Source organism: Bos taurus, chromosome X (genome assembly GCF_002263795.3).
Source record: "Bos taurus isolate L1 Dominette 01449 registration number 42190680 breed Hereford chromosome X, ARS-UCD2.0, whole genome shotgun sequence".
NCBI classification, from domain to species: domain Eukaryota; kingdom Metazoa; phylum Chordata; class Mammalia; order Artiodactyla; family Bovidae; genus Bos; species Bos taurus.
Genome location: NC_037357.1, coordinates 135,477,294 through 135,502,265, shown reverse-complemented (window position 1 = coordinate 135,502,265; position 24,972 = coordinate 135,477,294). Strand labels below are relative to the sequence as shown.

At 46.0% G+C, this 24,972-nt stretch overlaps 1 protein-coding gene across 3 annotated transcripts in view; it reads left to right on the top strand.

Annotated features, from left to right (window-relative positions):
* Window positions 1-24,972, top strand: part of STS (steroid sulfatase) — a 166,840-nt gene that overhangs the window by 125,902 nt on the left and 15,966 nt on the right. For all 3 annotated transcript variants that reach the window (XM_059883326.1, XM_059883327.1, NM_001075394.2), the window contains 1 exon segment: window positions 10,888-11,047. In XM_059883326.1, the coding sequence (XP_059739309.1) occupies window positions 10,888-11,047 (160 nt within the window).

The following is a 24,972-nucleotide window of genomic DNA, read 5'->3' as shown; positions in this document are numbered from 1 at the left end:
TTCTTCGGTGCTCAGTGTTCTTTATGGTCCAACTCTCACATCCATACATGACCACTGGAAAAACCATAGCCTTGACTAGACGGACCTTTGTTGACAAAGTAATGTCTCTGCTTTTTAACATGCTGTCTAGGCTGGTCATAACTTTCCTTCCAAGGAGTGAATGTCTTTTAATTTCATGGCTGCAGTCACCATCTGCAGTGATTTTGGAGCCCCCAAAAATAAAGTCTGACACCGTTTCCACTGTTTCCTCATCTGTTTTCCATGAAGTGATGCGACCAGATGCCATGATCTTACTTTTCTGAATGTGGAGCTTTAAGCCAACTTTTTCACTCTCCTCTTTCACTTTCATCAAGAGGCTTTTGAGTTCCTCTTCACTTTCTGCCATAAGGGTGGTGTCATCTGCATATCTGAGGTTATTGATATTTCTCTCTGCAGTCTTGATTCCAGCTTGTGCTTCTTCCAGCCCAGCGTTTCTCATGATGTACTCTGCATAGAAGTTAAATAAGCAGGTGACAATATACATCCTTGACATACTCCTTTTCCTATTTGGAACCAGTCTGTTGTTCCATGTCCAGTTCTAACTGTTGCTTCCTGACCTGCATACAGCTTTCTCAAGAGGCAGGTCAGGTGGTCTGGTGTTCCCATCTCTTTCAGAATTTTCCACAGTTTATTGTGATCCACACAGTCAAAGGCTTTGGCATAGTCAATAAAGCAGAAATAGATGTTTTTCTGGAACTGTCTTGCTTTTTCAATGATCCAGCAGATGTTGGCAATTTGATCTCTGGTTCCTCTGCCTTTTCTAAACCAGCTTGAACATCTGGAATTTCACGGTTCACATGTTGCTGAAGCCTGGCTTGGAGAATTTTGAGCATTCCTTTACTAACGTGTGAGAGGAGTGCAATTGATTCCGTTTATATATGTTAATATACTTGTCTTTTTGTTTCTGACTTTCTTCTCTGCATCCAATAGGCTCTAGGTTCATCTACCTCATTAGGGCTGACTCAAATGCATTTTTTTCACTTCACTTAATATGATCATCTCTAGGTTGATCCAAGTTGGTGCAAATGGCATCATGTCATTCTTTTTTATGGCTGAGTGATATTCCATTGTATATTGTACCTCATTTTGTTTATCCACTCACCTGTCGTTACATATATCTTTAGTTTTCTCTGGATGTTTGCCCAGGAGTTGGCTTGCTGGATGCTAGGATAGATCTATTTTTAGTTATTTAAGGAACCTCCAAGGCGGGAGGAGAAGGGGTTGACAGATCATTGGATGGCAACACCGAGTCAATGGGCATGAGTTTGAGCAAGCTCCAGGAGTTGGTGATGGACAGGGAGGCCTGGCGTGCTGCAGTTGGTGGGGTGTCAAACAGTCAGACACAACTGAGTGACTGAATTGATCTGAACTGAATGCTGTTTTCCACAGTGCTGCCCCAACTTATATTCCAACCAACAGTGCAGAAGGGTTCCCTTTACTTCCCACCCTCCCCAACACATAATATTTGTAAAGTCATTTTCACCTTTTCCTTAAAATACCCTCCCTTAGCTGGGACCAGAATAACCTAAGATTCTTTTAGAGTTGAGTGTTTCCACTCTCTTCCTCATAGTTGAAAATTCCCCAAGGTCTTGGATTGAGAGCATTGTATTCCTGGCTCTGGCTTCAGTTTTGTTCCTCTCCAAAGTCAAGGTCACCCAGCAGGCGGCTCCCTTGTCAATCCCCACCTCCCTTCTACTCTGCCTAAAGGCAGGTAATAAATGCCAGTGGAGTGGATAAATTAACCCTGTGTGTAGATAACGTCTGCAGAAACACTGGTTGGCAGGGGTGGGGGCTGAAAATCATGTTTTTCCTGTATGTGCAAGAAAGGAGGCTTGCCAAATTTCCTGAGTCCTGGATGGACGGTCCTGCAGTTGCTGGTCCTTGAAGTACACATTTCATAAGGAGCTGATGGGCTGGAGTCCAGATTGCTTCTGAGTCTGGCTTCTCCTTGCCTCATAGAGTCCCACAGCTTTCAGAGCAATGGATACTTTCATTGGGGAAAAAAAACAATAAGAGCAAGAAGCTCTGGTAGTTTATTGGGAGGTGGTTACATTTAGGTTCATCATTCAGTCCATGGACTGTAGCCCTCCAGGCTCCTCCGTCTGTGCGATTCTCCAGGCAAGAATACTGGAGTGGGTTGCTATTTCCTCCTCCAGGGGATCTTCCCCACCCAGGAATCGAACCTGGGTTTCCTGCATTGCAGGTGGAGTCTTTACTGCCTGAGCCACCAGGGAAGCCCCCTTCAGATTTTGGCAAATAGTTTCATCAGCTTCCTGAGAGTGGGCAGTGCTGGCCGGTCCCTCTACTGGTGGGACTTGTGTACTAGGAGTTCACTGGGCTTTTCCTCTTTGAAAGAAGGTCATATGTTATCCCCGCTTAGCAGTTCAATCCTTTGGTTCAGTTCCACTAACAAGCGTGCATTTATTGAGTCTACACTGTATGGCAGGCACGGGGCAGCTTCTAAGGCATCATGGCAATGAATACAGGGTCTCTGACCGCTAGGAACTCATAGTCTTCTGTTGAGATGGAGCTCAAAGGATATGGTGTCAGATTACAAACTAGACAGGAACCTCTGAGAAGGGACCAGCGGAGGTTGCTCTCCCAACCTGGGAACTGAGAGAACCTCCCAGGAGATGTTGGCCTTTTGCAGGCTGATGTGTGAAAGTGTTGGCTGGCAGAGAGGAGAGGTGGAAAGTTCATTCCAGGCAGAAATGAGATGCTTCTGGGGAGCGAAAAGGCAGCTCAGTGTCGCTGGAGATGAAATTGTGAACAAGAGCTATTGTGTGATGTAACTGAGGAGAGGTATCCTACATCCCCATTAATGCATCCTATAGAATGATTAGATGGGGGATGGATGGGTGCGTAGATAGATAAATAGATACATATGGATGCATAGATGGATAGAGATGGATGGATGAATGCATAGATATAGGTGGATGGATGGATAGACAGATATAGATGGATGGATGGATAGACAGATATAGATGGATGTGTAGATATAGATAGATAATAGATAGATACATATGGATAGGTAGATATAGATCGATGAATGGGTAGATAAATATAAATGGATGGATAGATATAGATAGATGAATGGATGGAAAAAAAAAACAAAATAAATGTGTGTATGTGTATATATATACACACACATGTATATACGTATATATATGTATGTATGCAGTTATTTCCATTTGGGTAGTAGTTAAAATTGGAGGTTAAGAATATCACCCAAATCTGGTATAAGGAAACGCTGAAGGAGTGACGATAAGGATGAATTGAGGAATAATACAAAACATCTCATGCTTTTGGCTGGTCTGATTGGGTGGATAGAGGCTTAAGTCCTTGAGGAATTAGGCCTCCTGGGCAGAGACTTGGTTCCCTGTCTTTAGAACCGGAATGATAGGATTGTCCTTGTAGGAACGTCGTAGAGCATTGTCACAATGATTTAAAACGCTGTGCGTGCAGAGTGTCTCCTAAGTGCCCTTAGTGAGGGCAGGGTTGACTGTTACGTAACCGCCCGAGTGCAAGACTGCTGTCGGCAGACTCATTGTACCCGCATCACCTGTATCCCCAGAACCGAGAACAGTGCCTGACCTGTTGTAGGACATGGTTTTTCAGGGACTTCCCTGCTGGTCTACTGGCTAAGCCTCTGAGCTCCCAATGCAGGGGGTTCGTGTTCAATCCCTGGTCAGAGAACTAGACCCCACATGTCAAAACTAAAGAGGTTACATGCTGCAAGTAAGATCTGGTGTGGTCAAACAAATAAGTAAATAAATATTTTAAAAGGAGTGATTTTTGAGTCAATATGTAAATGGAAAAAAACATTTGAGCCTGGGTTTCACGGATCAATGAAAGTGAATGTCACTCCGTCGCATCCGACTCTTTGAGACCCCGTGAACTATGTCCACGGAATTCTCCAGGCCAGAATACTGGAGTGGGTAGCCTTTCCCTTCTCCAGGGGATCTTCCCAACCCAGGGATCAAATCCAGGTCTCCCACATTGCAGGCAGATTCTCTACCAGCTGAGCCACCAGGGAAGCCCAAGAATACTGGAGTGGGTAGCCTTTCCCTTCTCCAGGGGAATCTTCCCAACCCAGGGATCGAACCCAGGTCTCCCGTGTTGCAGGCGGATTCTTTACCAACTGAGATACCAGGGAACCCAAAAGATCAATGGTTTAACTCAGTGAAGAAAGCAATGGAAGAGTGTGATTGTGTTGGAAAAAATCCATTGGTAGTGGCAACGGATTGGATATGGGGTTTGAGGAAGAAGAAGACATCAAGCATCATCAACCATCAAACCATCATTATGGTTTGTGGCTGGTGTGATTGGGTAGGTAGAGGTTTCCTTGAGGAATTGGGACTCCTGAGCAGAGACCCATATTGGGTTGCTGTCTGAAGAGGTGTATGGGGTCATTTGAAATAAGAAGATGTGTTAAATATAGAAGGTGAGATGGTAGATGATCCAACAAAGAAAACAACAGGGCCAACAAAGAGAGTGACAGGGAAATGAGAGATAACCAGGAGAGAAGACGGTCCAGGGAAGAACGTGGTCTGTAGAAATGGATGCTGAGAAATAGTCCAGTTCTGCTGGAATTCCATCACGTCCGCTAGCTTTGTTCATATGACTTTCCCGAGGCCCACTTGGACTGCAAGGAGATCAAACCAGTCAGTCCTAAAGGAAATCAATCCTGAGTACTCATTGGAAGGACCGATGCTGAAGCTGAAGCGCCAAGACTTTGGCCACCTGATGCAAAGAGCCAACTCATTGGGAAGCGCCCTGATGCTGGGAAAGATTGAGGGCAAGAGGAGAAAGGGCATGACAGAGGGTGAGATGGTTGGATGCCATCACTGACTCAATGAACATGAATTTGAGCAAGCCCCAGGAGATAGTAAAGGACAGGGGAGCCTGGCATGCTGCAGTCCATGGGATCGCAGAGATGGACCCAACTTAGAGACTGAACATCAACGTGAGTTCAGTCCTTGGGTCAGGAAGATCCTAAATGGCAGTCCTCTCCAGTATTCTTGCCTGGAGAATCCCATGGGTAGAGGAGCCTTGTGGGCTACAGTGCATGGGGTCGCAAGGAGTCAGACACAACTGCAGTGACTTAGCACACAGGAGCAGTGAAGATAGTCAGGGTCAACGAGCATGTCAGGCTTCCAAGAAGATCATAGGAAATAAGATCTAACATGTAGATTCAGGGCTGATCTTTGTAAAGATTGCAAGTATAATGCTTATACTGGATTATGTATAGATGAATCACTTTGTCGTATGCCTGAAATGAATATAACATTGTAAATCAACTATATTCCAATTATTAAAAAAAAAAAAAAAAAAGAGCAGTGCTCTGCAGACTATGGGAGAAGGCAATGGCACCCCACTCCAGTACTCTTGCCAGGAAAATCCCATGGATGGAGGAGCCTGGTGGGCTGCAGTCCATGGGGTCACTAAGAGTCGGACACAACTGAGTGACTTCACTTTCACTTTTCACTTTCATGCATTGGAGAAGGACATGGCAACCCACTCCAGTGTTCTTGCCTGGAGAATCCCAGGGACGGGGGAGCCTGGTGGGCTGCCGTCTATGGGGTCGCACAGAGTCAGACACGACTGGAGCGACTTAGCAGCAGCAGCTGCAGACTATGGCAGTTGAGCCAGATGCGGTCTGATGGCTGATTTGCTAGATCAGGATTTCCTGAAATAAAGCTATCCTCATTTGCTGGAGTCTGGCCCTGCTGTTTCTGAGCTTCTGAGAACTTGGGCAAAGCACTGACAGTTCGTGAAATAGTGCCTTCCCCCCTCAACCCCGCCCCGCCCCCGCCCCCCACCGGGGTCTTGAGAGAGAACACGTGTCAGCCCTGGGCTCAGATAATTTTGCTGTTTGATGTCTTGCTTCAAGCGTCACCTTCAACTTTTCAAACCAGGTCAGTTATTTTAAGGGTGTTCTGCAGTTGTTCACCTCTCCTCTTCCTCAGGGGCGCGAGCAGACAACTGTTGTTTATTTTTGCCCTGTTTGGCGGTGGATCATACTTCGCTCGAAGCTGGGCAGTTTTGCGCCCTGTCCCATCTCTGTCTGGCGGCCTTTTAATCTCTTGAATGAACACATCGAGGAGGAGAATGGAAGCTAGAGTCTCTTGGTTGAGATGACACTTGGGCTAGTTACATTTGTCCCGGGTTTCCTTCTTGTTCTTTAGTTGCTAAGTTGCGACCCCATGGACTGTAGCCCACCAGCCTCCTCTGTCCATGGGATTCTCCAGGCAAGAACACTGGAGTGGGTTGCCATGCCCTCCTCCAGGGGATCTTCCTGACCCATGGATCGAACCCTCCTCCTGGGGATCTTCTGGACCCAGGGATCAAACCCACAGCTCTTAAGTCTTCTGCACTGGCAGGCGTGTTCCTGACCACTAGCGCCACCTGGGAAACCCCACGTACACACTGCTATATATAAAAGAGATACCAATAAGGACTTCCTGTATAGGACAGGAACTCAACTCAGTACTCGGTAATACCCTAAGTGGGCAAAGAATCTGAAAAACAATAGATACGTGTGTATAAACAAATCACTTTGCTGTGAATCAGAAATGAACCACCCTCCAATAACAATTTTTTTTTTAAATACCCAATGGTCTATGCCTGTCCCCTCCTACTGGGAGAAATGGAGACCCTGGAGCTGCAGCTTGGGTGAGCACTCTTGAGAGGCATTGACAGGTGTGTTCTTTAGCGCTGAGCCACCAGAGAAGCCTCTGCTTCCTTCGGGTTCACACCAACCCCGGGAATCAGTGTTATCTAGGCAGGGAGATGCCTAAGAGGAGCAACAAAATGACAAATGGATAATTTCATACAAGTCTGTGCCAAGATGAGGCAAAAGACGGACAAGCATACGCTCCTGCCACTCAGAGGCATTTGACCTGCCGTGTGGAAGGATTCGACAGGGACAGAAATGGAAGGCTGGTTTGGAGACAGCTCTTAACAAGACAGCTGCTAACAACAGTCTCAGAGTGAATGGTGGAGGAATTTTGCAGGAAGACGGACTCAGTCCTCATCCCTTTGTGATTCCCCATCAGGACCGAGTACCAGCAGGATGTTAAACGTGCAAATTTGACAGTGACTCGACCAGGGTTTTAAATTCAGACCGTGCTCTTTTCTCTGTTCAGGCGTTTTCAGAAAAAATGAATCCAGCCTCCTTCACCTCTTTTGTTTCTTGTATCTTCCTTACAACCCTCCCGCCTTGCCCTGCGAACCATCTTTCTCCTTCCCTAGCCAACTCAAAGGCTGTTTATTTAGAGCCGGTGCTCCCCCAGGCAAGAGGCATCATCTGGGCTTGTTCTTGGCCTCCAGTTCTGCACAGCATGTTTCAAAAGGGGCACTGCTCTGGGAGGGGGGGGAGCAGCGTGTCTGTTTTTCCATCCATCCCCGTGTTCTCTGCCAGAGGGACCCAGTAGCCCTGGCCTCTCTGAGCCCAAGGCTTCCGTGTTCCGGTCTGCCTTCCCCAGGGTCCGTGAGCGGGAGGCCTTGCCGAGCATCTTTTGTGGACATTCTGACCCTCTCCTACCTCCTCCCTGCAGCCCCTCCTGTTAGCCCTTTCATGCTCTGCTTAGTTACTTTTGAATCACTTCCCAGGTAGTACTAGTGTTAAAGCATCTGCCTCCAATGAGGACAACCCAGGTTCGACCCCTGGGTGGGGAAGATCCCCCTGGAGAAGGAAATGACAACCCACTCCAGTATCCTTGCCTGGAGAATCCCATGGACAGAGGAGCCTGGTGGGCTACAGCCCATGGGGTCACAAAGAGTGGACTGAGTGGCTAACTCTAACTGTGATGAAAATGCCGCTGTTGCTGCCCTCCTGCCTTCCAGGCCGGAGGTCCCAGTCCCATAGAATACTCACATCTTCCCTGTTTGTAACACACAGCATGGCACAGTTGATCTGTGCGCCCACGGGCACGGAACCCGTATTTTCATTCCCTGGGTCTGCCTTGACAAATCGCCACTGCTTTGGTGCCTCTGAGCAACCCAAGTGGATGATCTTATGGCTCTGCAGGTCCGATGTCCAGAATGAGCCCACGAGGGTTGAAATCAGGGTGTTGGCAGAGCCACGTTCCTTCATGAAGTCTCTCGGAAATGCCTACTTTCTTGCCTCTCCCAGTGGCCAGAGACCAGCTGCATCTCTTGGCTTTCTCCTGACGTAGCATCCTGAAACCTGTCTCACTGCAGCTCTGACACCAACGCCCCTGCCTCTCTCTTTCCCTTAGAAAGACCCTCATGATTGTATTCAGCCCACTCACAGAGCCCAGAATAAACTCTCCTTTTGTCGTATAAGGCGCCATTTCCCCGGATTCCATTTGGGGACATATGGGGGCTCCACTGGGCTTCCCAGGAGGAGCTAATATTAAAGAATCCATCTGCCAATGCAGGAGACACAAGTTCGATCCCTGGGCCTCCAAGATCCCCGGGAGGAGGAAATGGCAACTCCCTCCAGTATTCTTGCCTGGAGAATTCCATGGGCAGAGGAGCCTGGGGGGCTACAGCCCATAGGGTTGCAAAGAGTTGGACACGACTGGGTGACCAAACATGCAGCACACAGGGTCAACATTATCCTGCCTTCCACCAGTGGAAAAAAAAGAAATGGAATTGGAACCCCGTGACTTCAGAGTCATTGTTGTCAGTCTTTTTTTTTTTTGGTCAGTCTTGGTTGCTGCAAGATTTCAGCATCCCTGGTTACAGTCATCACTCATATCCACCGTGCAGTGCTGGCCACGTGTCATGCATGTAGTCACCATGCCATATATACTGGGTTGGCTGAAAAGTTTGCCGGAGACCTGGATTCGATCCCTGGGCTGGGAAGATACCCTGGAGAAGGAAATGGCCACCCTCTCCAGAGCTCTTGCCTGGCAAATTCCATGGATGGAGGAGCCTAGTAGGCTACAGCCCAGGGGATCGCAAAGAGTGGGACACCACTGAGCAACTTCACTGGAAGTTTGAGTTTTCCATGACATCATATGGAGAACTTGAACAAACTTTTCGGCCTATATATGTGTGTGTGTGTGTGTGTGTGTGTGTGTGTGTGTGTGTGTGTGTGTGTATATTCAAAACATATGTTATCATGCATTATATATTATTATATATATTATATATAGTATGTTATATTTTATATGTATTATGTATACTAGCCTAAGAATGCTCCCTGGTGGCTCATAGGGTAAAGCGTCTGCCTGCAATGCAGGAGCCTAAAAATTGGTGCTTTTGAACTGTGGTGTTGGAGTAGACTCTTGAGAGTCCCTTGGACTACAAGGAGATCCAACCAGTCCATCCTAAAGGAGATCACTCCTGAATATTCATTGGAAGGACTGATGCTGAAGCTGAAACTCCAATACTTTGGCCACCTGATGTGAAGAGCCTACTCATTGGAAAAGACCCTGATGCTGGGAAAGACTGAAGGCCAGGGGAGAAGGGGACGACAGAGGATGAGATGGTTGGATGGCATCACCGATTCTATGGCCATGAGTTTGAGTAAACTCCAGGAGTTGGTGATGGACAGGGAGGCCTGGCATGCTGCAGTCCATGGGGTCACAAAGAGTTGGACATGACTGAGCGACTGAACTGAACTGAATGTTAAAATTGTATATGACTTTATATATAATATATTATATAATAATTAAAAATATATATAACTATATATGTTATAATATATATGAATATACATTAAATATATAAATTAATATTATAATTATAGATAACTTTATATACTTTATAATTTATATATAAATTATATATAATGTTATATAATTATATATGACTATATATAAAACTATATTGTAATTATATAACTATATATTTTATAATTTATATATAAATATATATTGAACAGAATTTATATATTATAATTATAGATAATTTTATATAATTTATAATTTACATATAAATTGTATATAATGTTATATATTATAATCATATATGACTATTTTTATATATAAAACTATATTATTATATAACTATATATGCTATAATTTATATATATGAATATATTAAATACATAATTTATATATTATAATTATAGGTAACTTTTTATACTTTATAATTTACATATAAATTGTATATAATGTTATATATTATAAATATATATGGCTTTATATGTTATATATAACTATATTATAAATATATATAACTATATTATAATTATATATAACTATACATTTTATAATTTATATATAAATATATATCGAACATGTAATTTATATATTATACTTACAGATAACTTTATATGTTTCCAGTATACAATTATATATTATATACATTGCATATTGTTATCATCATATATAACTCTATATATTGTATGTATTTTTCATCGCAACAGGCACGATGCATTTTGTAATGATTTCCTTTATTTTTGGCTGTGCTGGGTCTTCATGGGTACCCGGGCGTTTCTCTGGCTGTGCAGACTGCGGGCTGCTCTCTCGTGGCCGTGCTCAGACTTTTCATTGCAGTGGCTTCTCCCGTCATGCAGCACGGGCTCTAGGACACTCGGACATCAGTAGCTGCAGCTCGTGGCCTCAGTCATTCCGGCCCCCGAGCTTTATGCACAGGCTCAATACTTGTGGCTCACAGCCTCAGTTACTCTGAGGCATGTGGGATCTTCCCAGACCAGCGATGGAACCCGTGTCTCCTGCTTTGGGGGGCAGGTTCTCTCCCACTCGAGCCCCAGGGAAGCCGCAGATACTAGGAGATTCTCGTCCCATCCCTGTCGTCAAAGCACTTAGTTCTTCCAGACTGGCCGCCCCAGGTCGACTGTTGAAGAGGGTACTGCTGAAGAGTGCTGGAAAGACACATCTCCTTGACACCTCTCCTTCTGTGTTCCAGGGGGAAAAGCCAACAACTGGGAAGGAGGCATCCGGGTTCCCGGCATCGTCCGGTGGCCGGGAGTGATCCAGGCCGGCCTGGAGATTGATGAGCCCACCAGCAACATGGACATCTTTCCCACGGTGGCCAAACTCGCGGGGTCTCCTCTGCCGCAAGACAGGTACCGTGACTCCCAGCTCCCTGGGATGCTCTCACTCAGGTTGTGCAGGCAAGGGAGCTCTGGTTCACCTGCTCCGTGGCAGGCTGCCTGCAACTGCATTGGTCATCCATGCCCAGTTCTGGAAGATAACTGGTGGGTTAAGGGGCTTCCCTGATGGCTCAGTTGGTAAAGAATCTGCCTGCAATGCAGGAGACCCCGGTTTGATTCCTGGGTCGGGAAGATCCCCTGGAGAAGGGGACAGGCTACCCACTCCAGTCTTCTTGGGCTTTCCTGGTGGCTCTGGTGGGCAAGCAGGGCTCTGTCCATCCGCTAATCCCAGGGAAAACAAAGTCCGAGGCCTGACGGGGATGGATGCTCCATTTCTTTGTTTTGTGTTGTGTTCTTTAGTTCAAAATGTATTTCCCTATCGTGTTGGATCTGCATTTTTTTAATAGGGGAATAATTGCTTTACGATGTTGTGTTGGTTTCCACGGTACCACAGTGTGAATCGGCTATAAGGGGACATATACCCCCTCCCTCTTGAGCTTCCCTCCCACCCCCTGTCCCTCCCCTCTAGGTCATCACAGAGCCCCGAGCTGAGCTCCCGGTGCTATAGAGCAGCTTCCCACTTGCTGTCTATTTTATACACGGTCGTGTACATATGTTAGCGCTGCTCTCTTGATTCATCCCATCATCTCCTCCCCCTTCTGTGTCCAAAGTCTATTTTCTACATCGTCGTCTGTATCCCTTCCCTGCAAATGGATTTCTGTATATGCATCAATATCTGGTATTCGTATCAGCTGACTTAATTTCTTCTGGTCTCTGGGTCCATCCATGTCTCTAGGAAAGATCCAATTTTGTTCTTTTTCGTGGCTGAGTAATATTCCATCGTATACATGTCCCACTTCTTTATCCATTCACCTGTTGATGGACACCTGGGTTGCTTCCATGTCCTGGCTGTTGTAAATAATGCTTCAGTGAACACTGGGGTACATGTGTCTTTTACAATTGCGATGGGCTTCCCTGGTGGCTCAGCTGGTAAAGAATCCTCCTGCAATGCAGGAGACCTGGGTTCAATCCCTGAGTTAGGAAGATTGCCCTGGAGAAGGGAACAGCTACCCACTCTGGTATTCTGGCCTGGAGAATTCCATGGACTGTATGGTACATGCCCAGGAATGGGATTGCAGTCTTTAGCTGAGCCTCCCTCTTTTAGCATTTGGTGGATTTTCTCTCCCTCTGTCTCTCTCTGTCTCATCGGCTTGCAGCAGGGCAGCTGAACAGAGTAACCCCCCTCCTCTCATCACACACACCTCTTCCCAACCCCACCCAGCAGCTCTTTGCTGCAGGAGCGCCGAGAAAGACAGCTGGCTCCTCCATCAGGCCTGTTTCCCCAGCATGTCTTCATCTAGCAGGTTCTAAATGAAACTTCCTCCTCTTGCATTTAAATACAACTTCCGATGACATTGCCAACAGTTTCTCCTTAAGTGTTATGACCCATCCAAAGAGTTCTGAGTGAGGCGTGCTGATTAATTGTTTTCCTTAGTCAGGTGGCAGGCGATGGAGGCACACGGGCCACAAATCTGGTTTAAATTCAGCTGCCGCAGGAACCCAGCAGAGACTGGAAAACAGGGACAAAAACAACAGCTCTGCCAGAGCTCAGTCCAGGTGGAGGTTTGCTCAGCTCCTTCGCGTGCAAGCTTGGTTCATTCTTACCTTTTTTCCCCAAATTTCTACATTGGGTATACCTTCTGCCAGAAGTGTGCCCACACACCACACACACACACACACACCCACACACAAATGAGAAAGGTGAAATTATAGAGTGTAGCCCTTCTTATGTGTTATGACCCATCTGCAGAGTTCTAAGTGAGACATGCTGATTAATTGTTTTCATGGAGTTCCGGTCTCAAGACCCTCACAAACACTTCACTGATCGAGGAATCCAAAGGTGCTCTGCTTCAGTGGGTGGGATCCATCTGTGTTTGCCATATTAGTGATCAGATCTTCAAATCAGAGTCTTTAAACGCAAGAGCGCCCAAGCAAGCTTTGAGTCGGCTGGCAGAGGGATGACGGAGCAGCTGGGGAGAGGCCCGCGCAATGAACTTGTGAAGGACAGGTGATGCGAGAGATCAAAGAGCGTTTTGAATCACCATGGAGATCGTTTCAGCTCATAGACCTCCTGATAGATCTCAGGGAATCCCTGTGGGTCTCTGAACCACACCTGGAGAGCAGCTGGTGCTCCGGAGAAGAACAGAGATCCTGGAGCCGAACTGCATGCAGGGCTTCGCATCTTGGCTGTTTTAACAGCTGCCAAAGCCCCGAACTTCCTGGGCCTTGGTTTCTTCTCCTGCAGATGGGTTCAGCCTTGCACGCCCTTGAATGGGTTGATGTGAAGATGGAAAGCATCAGAGGCTGGCAAGTGCAGAGTGGAGAGGCGTGAATACTTGTCTCTTGTGCTTCATCCACCATAGGGAAAAAGAGTTATTGCAACTCCCGCATTCAATCTCCATCGGGGGTTAGAGGGGCATCACTTTGAAGGCTGAAGCGGGGCTTCAAAGATCTTACCCTCCAGTCACACTAATCTGCCTTTCCTCTAATGATGGAAAACTCGGCAATGGGAACTCATCAAAAGTCTCTTCTTTTTTTTTTTTTTTTAACAGATTTTATTTTATATATTTCTTCACTCTATGCAGCGTGAGGGATTTTTAGTTCCCCAACCAGGGATGGAACCTGTGGCCCCCTGCAGTGGAAGCGTGGAGTCTTAACCACTGTACCACCAGGAAAGTCCCAAACGTTTTTCCTTGTAGACAATCAGAAGTCTCCCTGCTTCTTTTATCTGCTCTTTAGCCCTGGTTCTTTCCCTTGGTATAAATGTGAATAGTATTGGGAAGAGTGCACACAGACAGTTCAGATTGGTGTTATTGTTCAGCCGCTAAGTCCTGTCTGACTCTGCAACCACATGGACTGCAGCACGCCAGGCTTCCCTGTCCATCACCAACTCCTGGAGTTTACTCAAACTCATGTCCATCGAGTCGATGATGCCATCCAACCATCTCATCCTCTGTCTTCCCCTTCTCCTCCTTCCTTCAATCTTTCCCAGCATCAGAGTGTTTTCCAGTGAGTCAGCTCTTCCCATCATGTGGCCAAATGATTGGCGTTTCAGCTTCAGCATCAGTCCTTCCAGTGAATATTCAGGATTGATTTCCTTTAGGATGGACTGGTTGGATCTCCTTGCAGTTCAAGGGACTCTCAAGTCTTCTCTGGCACCACAGTTCAAAAGCATCAATTCTTGGCTCAGGATATCATATCATCACTGCTCTTTTCTCTCATAGTGTTTTTTTTTTTTTGGCCACATTGGGTTGTAGTTGGGGCCCTCAGGATCTCCACTGTGTCTTCTGGAATCTTCTGGTGCAGCATGCAGACTCTCCAATTCTAACCTGCAGATTCTAATTGTGGCATGCAGGCTTATTTGCTCAAAGGCATATGGGATCTTAGTTTTCCAACTGGGGATCGAACCTGTATCCCCTGCATTGCAAGGTGGATTCTTAACCATTTTACCACCAGGGACGTTCCTCGGGCTCTCAGAGCATCTTTAAATGCTTTTCCGTCTCACTGGGAAGAGGCCAGGGAAGGCAGAAGTTCAGAGGCAAAGAGGGAGATTCTTAAAGGGAAATCTCACTGCAGGCACCTCCTTCCCACCCCAGCCTGAGGGTGATGCAGGTCAACCTGGTTTTCTCACATGTGTCCATTGATGGAGGAAGCCAGCCCCCACCCCTGGTAATCAGACCCAAGTCTTTTCTGTGTGAGCAGGTATGTTCAGTAGAGCCCTTTCTGAATATTGAAGGTTCTTCCTATGCACCATCGCTGATGGTCTTACTCAACCCAGTGATACTGTGTCTGAGTGGAGGTCCCTCTTAGATGTCATTGTCATGCTAGAGGCCGCAAAGAAAACAAAAAATCTGCTTCCATGTCACTCATGGGAATAAAATGAGTTCTCAGTGTTCTATTTAGATAATGTTAGCAACCAGGTCCGGAAAATACCCTTGTGTGTCTGCCCTGGTGACTTTGATCATCTAAAGGGATAGTTTTCACCTGGGGTGACTTTTCCTCCCAGGGGCGGTTTAGCAATGTCTGGAGACATTTTTGATTGTCGGGACTCACGATGCTGCTGGGATCTCATGGGTGGAGGCCAGAGATGCCCCTCAACAGCCCACAGTTTGGGGGACGACCCCGGGAGATAGTCCCCCCTCCCCACCCATGAGAAGAAGTGATCCAACCCAATATGTCAGTAATGCTGAGGTTGAGAATTCTGCTCAGAGGCTTATTATTGCCCTTTCATGGAAAATGTCGTTATAAGGAAAACCTTATTGCAACTTTTCAGTAATGACAGCTGGATAATATTCTATTTATCCATGCATGTGTATTCAGTTGCTCAGTCGTGTAGCCCACCAGGCTCCTCTGTCCATGGGAGTCTCCAGGCAAGAATACTGGAGTGGGTTGCCACTTCCTCCTCCAGGGGATCTTCCTGACTCAGGGATCAACTGGCATTGGCAGGTGGATGCCTTACCACTGAACCACCTGGGCAACCCCTACACTATTGATGCCATGTATAAAATGGGTAACTAATGGGGCCCCACTGTATACTGCAGGGATCTCTACTCGATGCTCTTTGCTGACCTAAGTGGGAAGGAAATCCAAAAAAGAGGGGATGTACATAAAGCTAGGCTTCCCTAGCGGCTGCCTGAAATTCAGGAGACCCGGGTTTGATCCCTGGGTCGGGAAGATCCCCTGGCGAAGGAAATGGCAACCCACTCCAGTATTCTTGCCTGGAGAATGCCATGGACAGAGGAGCCTGGTGGGCTACAGTCCCTGGGGGGCCGTAAAGAGTCAGACACGAATGAGTGACTAAGTTTCACTTTTTCATACATGCAGCTGATTCCCTTTGCTGTGGTGTACACCACACTGTAAAACAACTAGACTCCAATAAAAATTTCCAAAAAAGAAAACACGCATAAGCCACAGAAATATACTACCTAAATATAGCAAAGCAATAAAGTGAAAACCTTTCTGTTGGCCTCATCTTTGCAAGCACACAGAATATTAGCATCGTGAGCGTATGTTCTTTCCTTGTGGTAATACAGAGTTCAGCATGCCATAGGTGGCTGCACCTTTGGAAGACACCTCAATTCTGGCCACAGATCACAGTGCTAGGACGGAAGGACAGGTTCACAGTTCTCCAGAGTCACTCTGTAGTCGTGAAATATTTAGGTCTCCTCTTCCCTACAGTGCAGGAGACCCAAGTTCAATCCCTGGGTCGGGAAGATGCCCTGAAGAAGGAAATGACAACTCACTCCAGTGTTCTTGCCTGGAGAATCCCATGAACAGAGGAGCCTGGCAGGCTACAGTCCATAGGGTTACAGAGTTGAACACAACTGAGCGACTAACACAGACACACACATTCTGTAATTAGAATTCTATTTCTTTCTTTTTTTTTTCAAGTTTGGGAAAGAAATCCAAATGTTTGACATCACTTATGTGTCATGAGGGCAGGGGGAGTGACTTAGTTCTCCCAGTAAGTTGGGCTGATGTTGGGGAGGACCCTGATGGCTTGGTGGTTAGGACTCCCGGTTTTCACTGCCATGACCAGGTTCAGTCCCTGATAAGGCAACTGAGATCCTGCCAGCCATGAGTTATGGCCAGCAGCAACAGCAAAACAAGATTAAAAAAATTTTTTTTTTGCTGATATGTATCTGGGTGACCACACAAAACTTCTTCCATCAGTTCAGTTCAGTTGCTCAGTCATGTCCAACTCTTTGCGACCCCATGAATTGCAGCACGCCAGGCCTCCCTATCCATCACCAACTCCCGGAGTTCACTCAAACTCACGTCCATCGAGTCGGTGATGCCATCCAGCCATCTCATCCTCTGTCATCCCCTTCTCCTCCTGCCCCCAATCCCTCACAACATCAGAGTCTTTTCCAATGAGTCAGCTCTTCGCATGAGGTGGCCAAAGTACTGGAGTTTCAGCTTTAGCATCAGTCCTTCCAAAGAACACCCAGGACTGATCTCCTTTAGAGTGGACTGCTTGGATCTCCTTGAGCCCTGCAAATGAAACAGTTGAATGAGCGGTACCTAGTTCAGCTCCGTTTTGCAGAATAAGAGTTGCAGTTCTTCATGTGCATGAAACTCCTTGTGAATGAGCTTGCTTTCTGTTCATATATATCAGAGTGTCGAATGTTTACGAGCAGAGACGTTGCTTTCATGATGCAAGTGACTTTCTGGGCACTTAGGAGTTGCTTTACTTCGTCAAAGATCTATGTGCTTTCTCCTACAAATGTTTCCTTTCCTATTCTACACTGAAAAAAAAGAATCACTTTGTTTGCAATCTGGCAACAGGTAACTCATAGTGTGCCCCCAAGTTAACCTCTTTGTCAGTCCCCCAAAGCTTCCCCTTCTGTTAGGATAACCAAATCCTTCTCAGGCTGAACCATGCAAAGGCAGGTCGTGGGAACATCCCCAGGTAGATGATTCCCTGGTTTCAGAGCAGAGAGAGACAGAGCATTCATGGGGAATGACATCACTGTCCCCCTGAAAATTTCCCCAAACTTACCCTTTTCAATTACATGAAAGTCACCCAGGCTTCCCTGGTGGCTCCGTAGTGAAGACTCCATCTGCCAACCTAGGTGTCCATAGGCAGATGAACGGGTAAGGAAGTTGCGGTAGGTATACATGATGGAATATTACTCAACTATGGAAAAGGGTACATTTGAGTCCATTCTAATGAGGTGGATGAACCTGGAGCCTATGACACAGAGTGAAGTGAGTCAGAAAAAGAAAGACAAATACTATCTATTAATATGGAGTCCAGATAGATGGTACCAACGATCCTATGTACAGAGCAGCAAAAGAGACACAGATGTAAAGAACAGACTTCTAGACTCCGTGGGAGAAGGCGAGGGTGGCATGATTTGAGAGACCAGCATTGAAACATGTGTATTACTATATGTGAAACAGATCATCAGTGCAAGTTCATGCATGAAGCAGGGCACTCAAAGCTGGTGCCCTGGGACAACCTGGAGGAATATGGTGGGGAGGTAGGTGGTTGGGGGGTCGTTCAGGATGGGGGTGACGCCTGTGTACCTGTGGCTGATTCATGTGGATGTATGGGGAAAACCGTCACAATATTGTAAGGTGACAATATTGTACATTACAATATTGCAAAGTAAATATCCTCCAGTTAAAACAGATACATTTTTTTTTTTAAAAAAAGAATCTGTCTGCAAATGCAGGGGACATGGGTTCAGTCTCTGGTTTGGGAAGATCCTGCCTGGCACAGAGCAACTCAGCCTGAGCACGACCACTGGGGAAGCATCCAGGCCCTAGATACCGTGCTCCACGGCAAGAGAAGCCCCCGTGATGAGAAGCCCCCATACTGTAGCTAGAGAGGAGCCCCCAACTCAGGAAAACCCGTGCAGCAAGGAAGATCCGGCACAGCACCCCAAAATTAATCAATTTAATGTTAAAGAAAGAGACAGTCCCCCCAGGCTATTAAATTGGACCTGAAACTTGGCCGTGACACTCCTTGATATTAAACTGTTAATATCCTCGTGGTTGTCAGGGGTCAGGACCCCAGGGGGAGAACCAACTCACTTTCCAAGTTAGTGAAAGTGAAAGTGAAATTGCTCAGTTGTGTCTGACTCTTTGCGACCCCATGGACTCTAGCCTACCATGCTCCTTCGTGGAATTTTCCAGGCAAGAGTCCTGGAGTGGGTTGCCATTTCCTTCTCCAGGGGATCTTCCTGACCCAGGGATCAAACCCGGGTCTCCCGCATTGTAGGCAGATGCTTTACCGTCTGAGCCACCCGGGACACAATCTCAGATGAGCACATTTTTCATAAAAGTGAGCAGATGCCAGGAAAGAACACATCCAAGTTTGTAGCCGCGGCTGTCCTGCAAACATGCTATGAAAGCTTGAGTTCGTTGACAGAGAAGTCCAGACAATTCCTGTAGAGAACTATGGACGGGCGTTCGTGACATTGTACAGGAGGCGGGGATCAAGACCATCCCCCAGAAAAGGAAATGCAAAAAAGACAAAGTGGTAGTCTGATGACGCCTTACAAAAATAACTGAGAAAAGAAGAGAAGCTAAAGGCAAAGGAGAAAAGAAGAGATATATCCATCTGAATGCAGAGTTCCAAAGAATAGCAAGAAGAGATAAGAAAGCCTTCTTCAATGATCAATGAAGAAAAAAATAGAGGAAAACAATAGAATGGGAATGACTAGAGATTTCTTCAAGAAAATTAGAGATACCAAGGGAGCATTTCATGCAAAAATGGGCTCAATAAAGGACAGAAATGGTATGGACCTAACAGAAACAGAAGATATTAAGAAGAGGTGGTAACAATACACAGAAGAACTATACAAAAAAAATCTTCATGACCCAGATAACCACAATGGTGTGATCACTCATCTAGAGCCAGACATTCTGGAATGTGAAGTCAAGTGGGCCTTAGGAAGCATCACTATGAACAAGGCTAGTGGAGATGATGGAATTCCAGTTGAGCTATTTCAAATCCTGAAAGATGACGCTGTGAAAGTGCTGCACTCAATATGCCAGCAAATTTGGAAAACTCAGCAGTGGTCACAGGACTGGAAAAGGTCAGTTTCATTCCAATCCCAAAGAAAGACAATGCCAAAGAACGCTCAAACCACTGCACAATTGCACTCATCTCCCACGCTAGTAAAGTGATGCTCAAATTCTCCAAGCAAGACTTCAATAGTATGTGAACCATGAACTTCCAAATGTTCAAGCTGGATTTAGAAAAGGCAGAGGAACCAGAAATCAAATTGCCAACATCCGTTGGATCCCCATAAAAGCAAGAGAGTTCCAGAAAAACATCTATTTCTGCTTTATTGACTACACCAAAGCCTTACTCCAATTGATGCTTTTGAACTGTGGTGTTGGAGAAGACTCTTGGACTGCAAGGAGATCCAACCAGTCCATCCTAAAGGAAATCAATCCTGAATATTCATTGGAAGGACTGATGCTGAAGCTGACTCCAATACTTTGGCCACCTGATGCGACGAACTGACTCATTTTAAAAGACCCCCTGATGCTGGGAAAGATTAAAGGCAGGAGGAGAAGGGGATGACAGAGGATGAGATGGTTGAATGGCCTCACCGATTCAATGGACCTGAGTTTGGGTAAACTCTGGGAGTTGCTGATGGACAGTGAGGCCTGGCGTGCTGCAGTCCATGAGGTCACAAAGAGTCAGATGACTGAGTGACTGAACTGAACTGAATAGAGTTGCGATGCTGTGTGTGATTTTGAGAGTGTACGGGCCACTCTGCCACAAAATGTGATGTTGTAGGAACATTTCCATTCCAGCCATCCCAACTGTTTTGATACCTCAGACACTGTTTAAAAGTTTAGCTCAGTAGAATCACTTCCCATTTTTCATGGCAGAAATGAGCCTTTTTTTGACAAGCCATATTTCTGCAGCACTGTTCAGCGGTGGTTTCCATCACCGCGTGATTTATTACTGCTTCCAGGAAAGAGCACGTTAGATGCAGGATATAAAAAAATATTAAAAATGAGACCTCTCTCTGCATTGCAAGGAAAAAGAAGGTTGCAAAACAGACATTGCTTCTCTCCTTAAAAAAAAAAAGACTTAAATCTTTTGCTTGGAAGTAAGAAAGGAAGTTTCTGAGACTTGGAGATTTCTTTTATCATTAAGTCCCCCTTTGTAGGATCAAGGCCCAGTTTAGTCATGAGATACTGATCTTAAGAAAATGGTTCTGATTCCTGTGTTGTTAAGTGCTGAGTTTTGTGGGCATACAACGAAACAAAGCTTCCAGAAACAGAGGTGGAATAATGCTGTTTATTCTTTATTATTATCTCTAGGTCCGCATGGGTGGAACCTAGAGATGCTCATACTGAGTGAGCCAAGTCAGACAGAGAAGGAGAAATATCGCATGGCATGCCTTATATGTGGAATGTATTATAGAAAGAAATGACACAAATGAATTTCTTTAACAAAACGGAAACAGATTCACAGACATAGCTTATGGGTGCCTGAGGGAAGGGACAGTTAGGGAGTCTGGGATGGACATGGACACACTGCTGTATTTAACATGGAGAACCAGCAAGGACCTGCTGGACAGCACAGGGAACTCTGCTCAATACTCTGTAATAACCTTATGGTCACCAGGGGGAAGGATGGGGGAAGGGACAGTTAGGGAGTCTGGGATGGACATGAACACACTGCTGTATTTAACATGGAGAACCAGCAAGGACCTGCTGGACAGCACAGGGAACTCTGCTCAATACTCTATAATAACCTTATGGTCACCAGGGGGAAGGATGGGGGAAGGGATAGTCAGGGAGTTTGGGACAGACATGAACACACTGCTGTATTTAACATGGAGAACCAGCAAGGACCTGCTGGACAGCACAGGGAACTCTGCTTGATGTCACATGGCGGCCTGGATGGGAGGGGAGTTTGGGGGAGAAGGGATACATGTACACGTGTGGCTGAGTGCCTTCAGTATTCACCTGCAAACTATCACAGCATTGTTCACTGACTATACTGCAATATAAAAATAAAAAATTTTTGTAAGAGAATAAAATGAAAAAGCGAGGTAATGAAAAATGAAAAAGAGAGATTGATTGGGGGAAAAGGAGATCCGTTGCCAGTCTTGAACCTTCATGGAAAGGCCTTACCTCCACGTGGACAAAAACGTGATAGAGGGAGCTGGGGTCCATCTCAACCTCAGAATTCTTAGCCCAGTATTTTTCATGCTCCAATCCTCCTCTCTGCTCCTTTCTCCTCATCCCTTGCTTCATTTCCACCTCTTTAGGATCTCATAGTCTTAAGCATGGGCTTCCACAATGACTCAGCTGGTAAAGAATCCGCCTGCAACTCGGGAGACCTGGGTTCGATCCCTGGGTTGGGAAGATCCCCTGGAGAAGGGAACAGCCACCCACTCCAGGGTTCTGGCCTGGAGAATCCCATGGATACAGTCCACGGGGTCGAAAAGAGTCAGGCACGACTGAGCCACTTTCGCTTTCGGTCTTAAGGACTGAATCTTTGTGGAAATTTCACAATACCTGCCATTTCAGCATAGAAAGGGTATTCAGAGCACACACTGCTTTTCGATAGAATTGTCCGTCTACCCTGTTCCTCTCGTGGCAAATAGCAAGCAGGCTTTGAAAGCGAGCCAATTCTCTTTTGTTCTTATTTTTAACTTAGCGGTAATGGAGTATTTTCAGTTCTGTGGACTTTGGCAGAGAGCGTGGCGGATCATGCAGGGTGGGTGCCAGACAGGCACTCAGCAGCAAGGCTGTAATTACTTTATGAGGGTTTTAGTGACACCAAAAGGCACCACCAAAAAAAGAAAGAAAGGAAGAAAAGCCTGAGGGACATCGGGCCTCTCAAGAGTGCTCACCCGAATTATATGAGCAAGTAAGGATGACCCGCTATGCAAGGCAGCTAGAGAGACACAGATGTAAAGAACAGACTTTTGGATTCAGTGGGAGAAGGCGAGGGTGGGATGATCTGAGAGAAAAGCATTGAAACATGTATATTACCATATGTGAAATAGATGACTAGGGCAATGCATGATTGGGCATGCATGCCCAATGACTTCGATGCATGAAGCAGGGCACTCAAAGCTGGTGCTCTGGGACAACGCTGAGGAATGAGATGGGGAGGGAGGTGGGAGGGGGGCTTAGGATGATGGACACGTGTCCACCTGTGGCTGATTCATGTCAACGTATGGCAAAATCCACCACAATATGGTAAAGTAATTAGCCTCCAATTAAAATAAATAAATTTTTTTTTAAGTTCCAGTTTCTCATAGTAGGAAAGGATGGACATAGAGTGTTGGGGTTTTTCTCTTTTTTTTTAAGCTTTAGTTGGAATGTAGTTCATTTACAGTGTGGTGTTAGTTTTCTGCTGTGCAGCAAAGTGGTTCGTTTATACATGTGCTGTGTGCTCAGTCGCTTCAGTCCTGTCCGACTCTTTGCGACCCCATGGACTACAGCCCGCCAAGCTCCTCTGTCCATGGGATTTTCCAAGGCAGGAATGTTGGAGTGGGTTGCCGTTTCCTCCTCCAGGGGATCCTCGGACCCAGGGATCAAACCCGAGTCTCCCATGTCTCCTGCATTTCAGGCGGATTCATTACCATGGAGTCATCAGTATGATCTATTCTTTTTCAGATTCTTTTCCCATATAGATTATTACAGGGTACTGAGTAGAGTCCCCTGTGCTATACCGTAGGTCCTTATTAGTATCTGTTGAATATATGGCTTTCCTGGTAGCTCAGTTGGTTAAGAATCTACCTGCAATGCAGGAGACCCCGGTTCGATTCCTGAGTGGGGAAGATCCGCTGGAGAAGGGATAGGCTAATCACTCCAGTGTTCTTGGGCTTCACTGGTGGCTCAGCTGGTAAAAAATCTGCCTGCAATGTGGGAGACCTGGGTTCGATCCCTGGGTCAGGAAGAGCCCCCGGAGAAGGGAAAGGCTACCGACTCCAGTATTCTGGCCTGGGGAATTCCACGGACTATAGAGTCGCAAAGAGCCAAAGACGACTGAGCGACTTTCACTCTCTTTCACTTTGGTATATGGTACTGTGTATCGTCAATACTAGGCTTCCAATGGATCCCTCCCCCGTTTCCCCTCTTTGGTAGCTATAGATTTGTTTTCTACATTTGTGACTCTGTTTCTGCTTTGTAGGTAAGTTCATTTACGCCTTTTTTTTTTTTTTTTTTTTTAGATTCCACATATAAGCATTATCATTATGATGTTTGCCTTGGGAGTGTTTTTAATCAGAGAAAGAAAACCCTCAAATTCAACAATCTCACTCTTTGCCGGTGTCTTTCTGCCCCAGGTCTCAGAGGCAGTGGCCTCAGAGCGTCAATGCCTTCAATTTCTCCAGTGGGTGTTAATGTATGTTTCCCTCAAAACAAAAGTTTAGACTTTTTTTTTTTTCCTTTACTTAACCTCCAAAAGGGACTTCCCACGTGGCTCAGTGATAAAGAATCTGCCAGCCAGTGCAGGAGACATAGGTTTGAGACCTGGGTTGGGAAGATCCCCTGGAGTAGCAAGTGGAAACCCACTCTGGTATTGTTGCCTGGGAGATCCCATGGACAGAGGAGCCTGGTGGGCTGCAGTCCCTGGGGTCGCAAAGAGTCGGACACGACCTAGCGACTAAACGACAAACTTCCAAACAGTCTTATTTTGCTCATCACTTGTTGTATTACAGTTATCCCTTGCCATCTGGAAACTTCCGCCTTTTGGTATAACCACTGAAGAGATATGCTTACCTTTGAGAGCATAAACATGCCTGCCACATGTGTGTGTGGTATGTAAATGTGTCCAAGTATATTTCTATCCTCGGGGCATTTGATATCATCATCATCATTATTTGCAAATCGCTTCATTGGGACTTAGAACTTTGTTTTCATTGAAGTCTATCCAGTTTAAGTGGCCCCATGCTACTATATATGTTATCTTTTTCTTAAAGGCAGATTGTCAGAGATTCTTGTTTTCAACAGATCTGGAGTTTGTGAATAAAGCTGCCAAGGCAATAGGCAGAAAAGTGGGTGCAGAACCAGCAGAAGGTCATCCCACCCCCTTCTTCCCCTCCTGTGTCCGCAAGTCGGTTCTCTAGTTCTGCACCTCTGTTTCTGCTTTGCAAATAGGTTCATCAGCACCATCCTTCTCCATTCCATATGTCTGCCTTCATAGACAATATTTGTTTTCCTCTTTGTGACTTACTTCACTGTGTATGACAGACGCTGGATCCGTCCACATCTCTATAAATGAGGCAACTTTGTTCTTTTTCATGGCTGAGTAGTATTCTGCGGTATACATGCGGCACATCGTCTTTATTAGTTCATCTGTCGGTGGACATCTGGGTTGCTTGCATGTCCTGGCTGCTGTA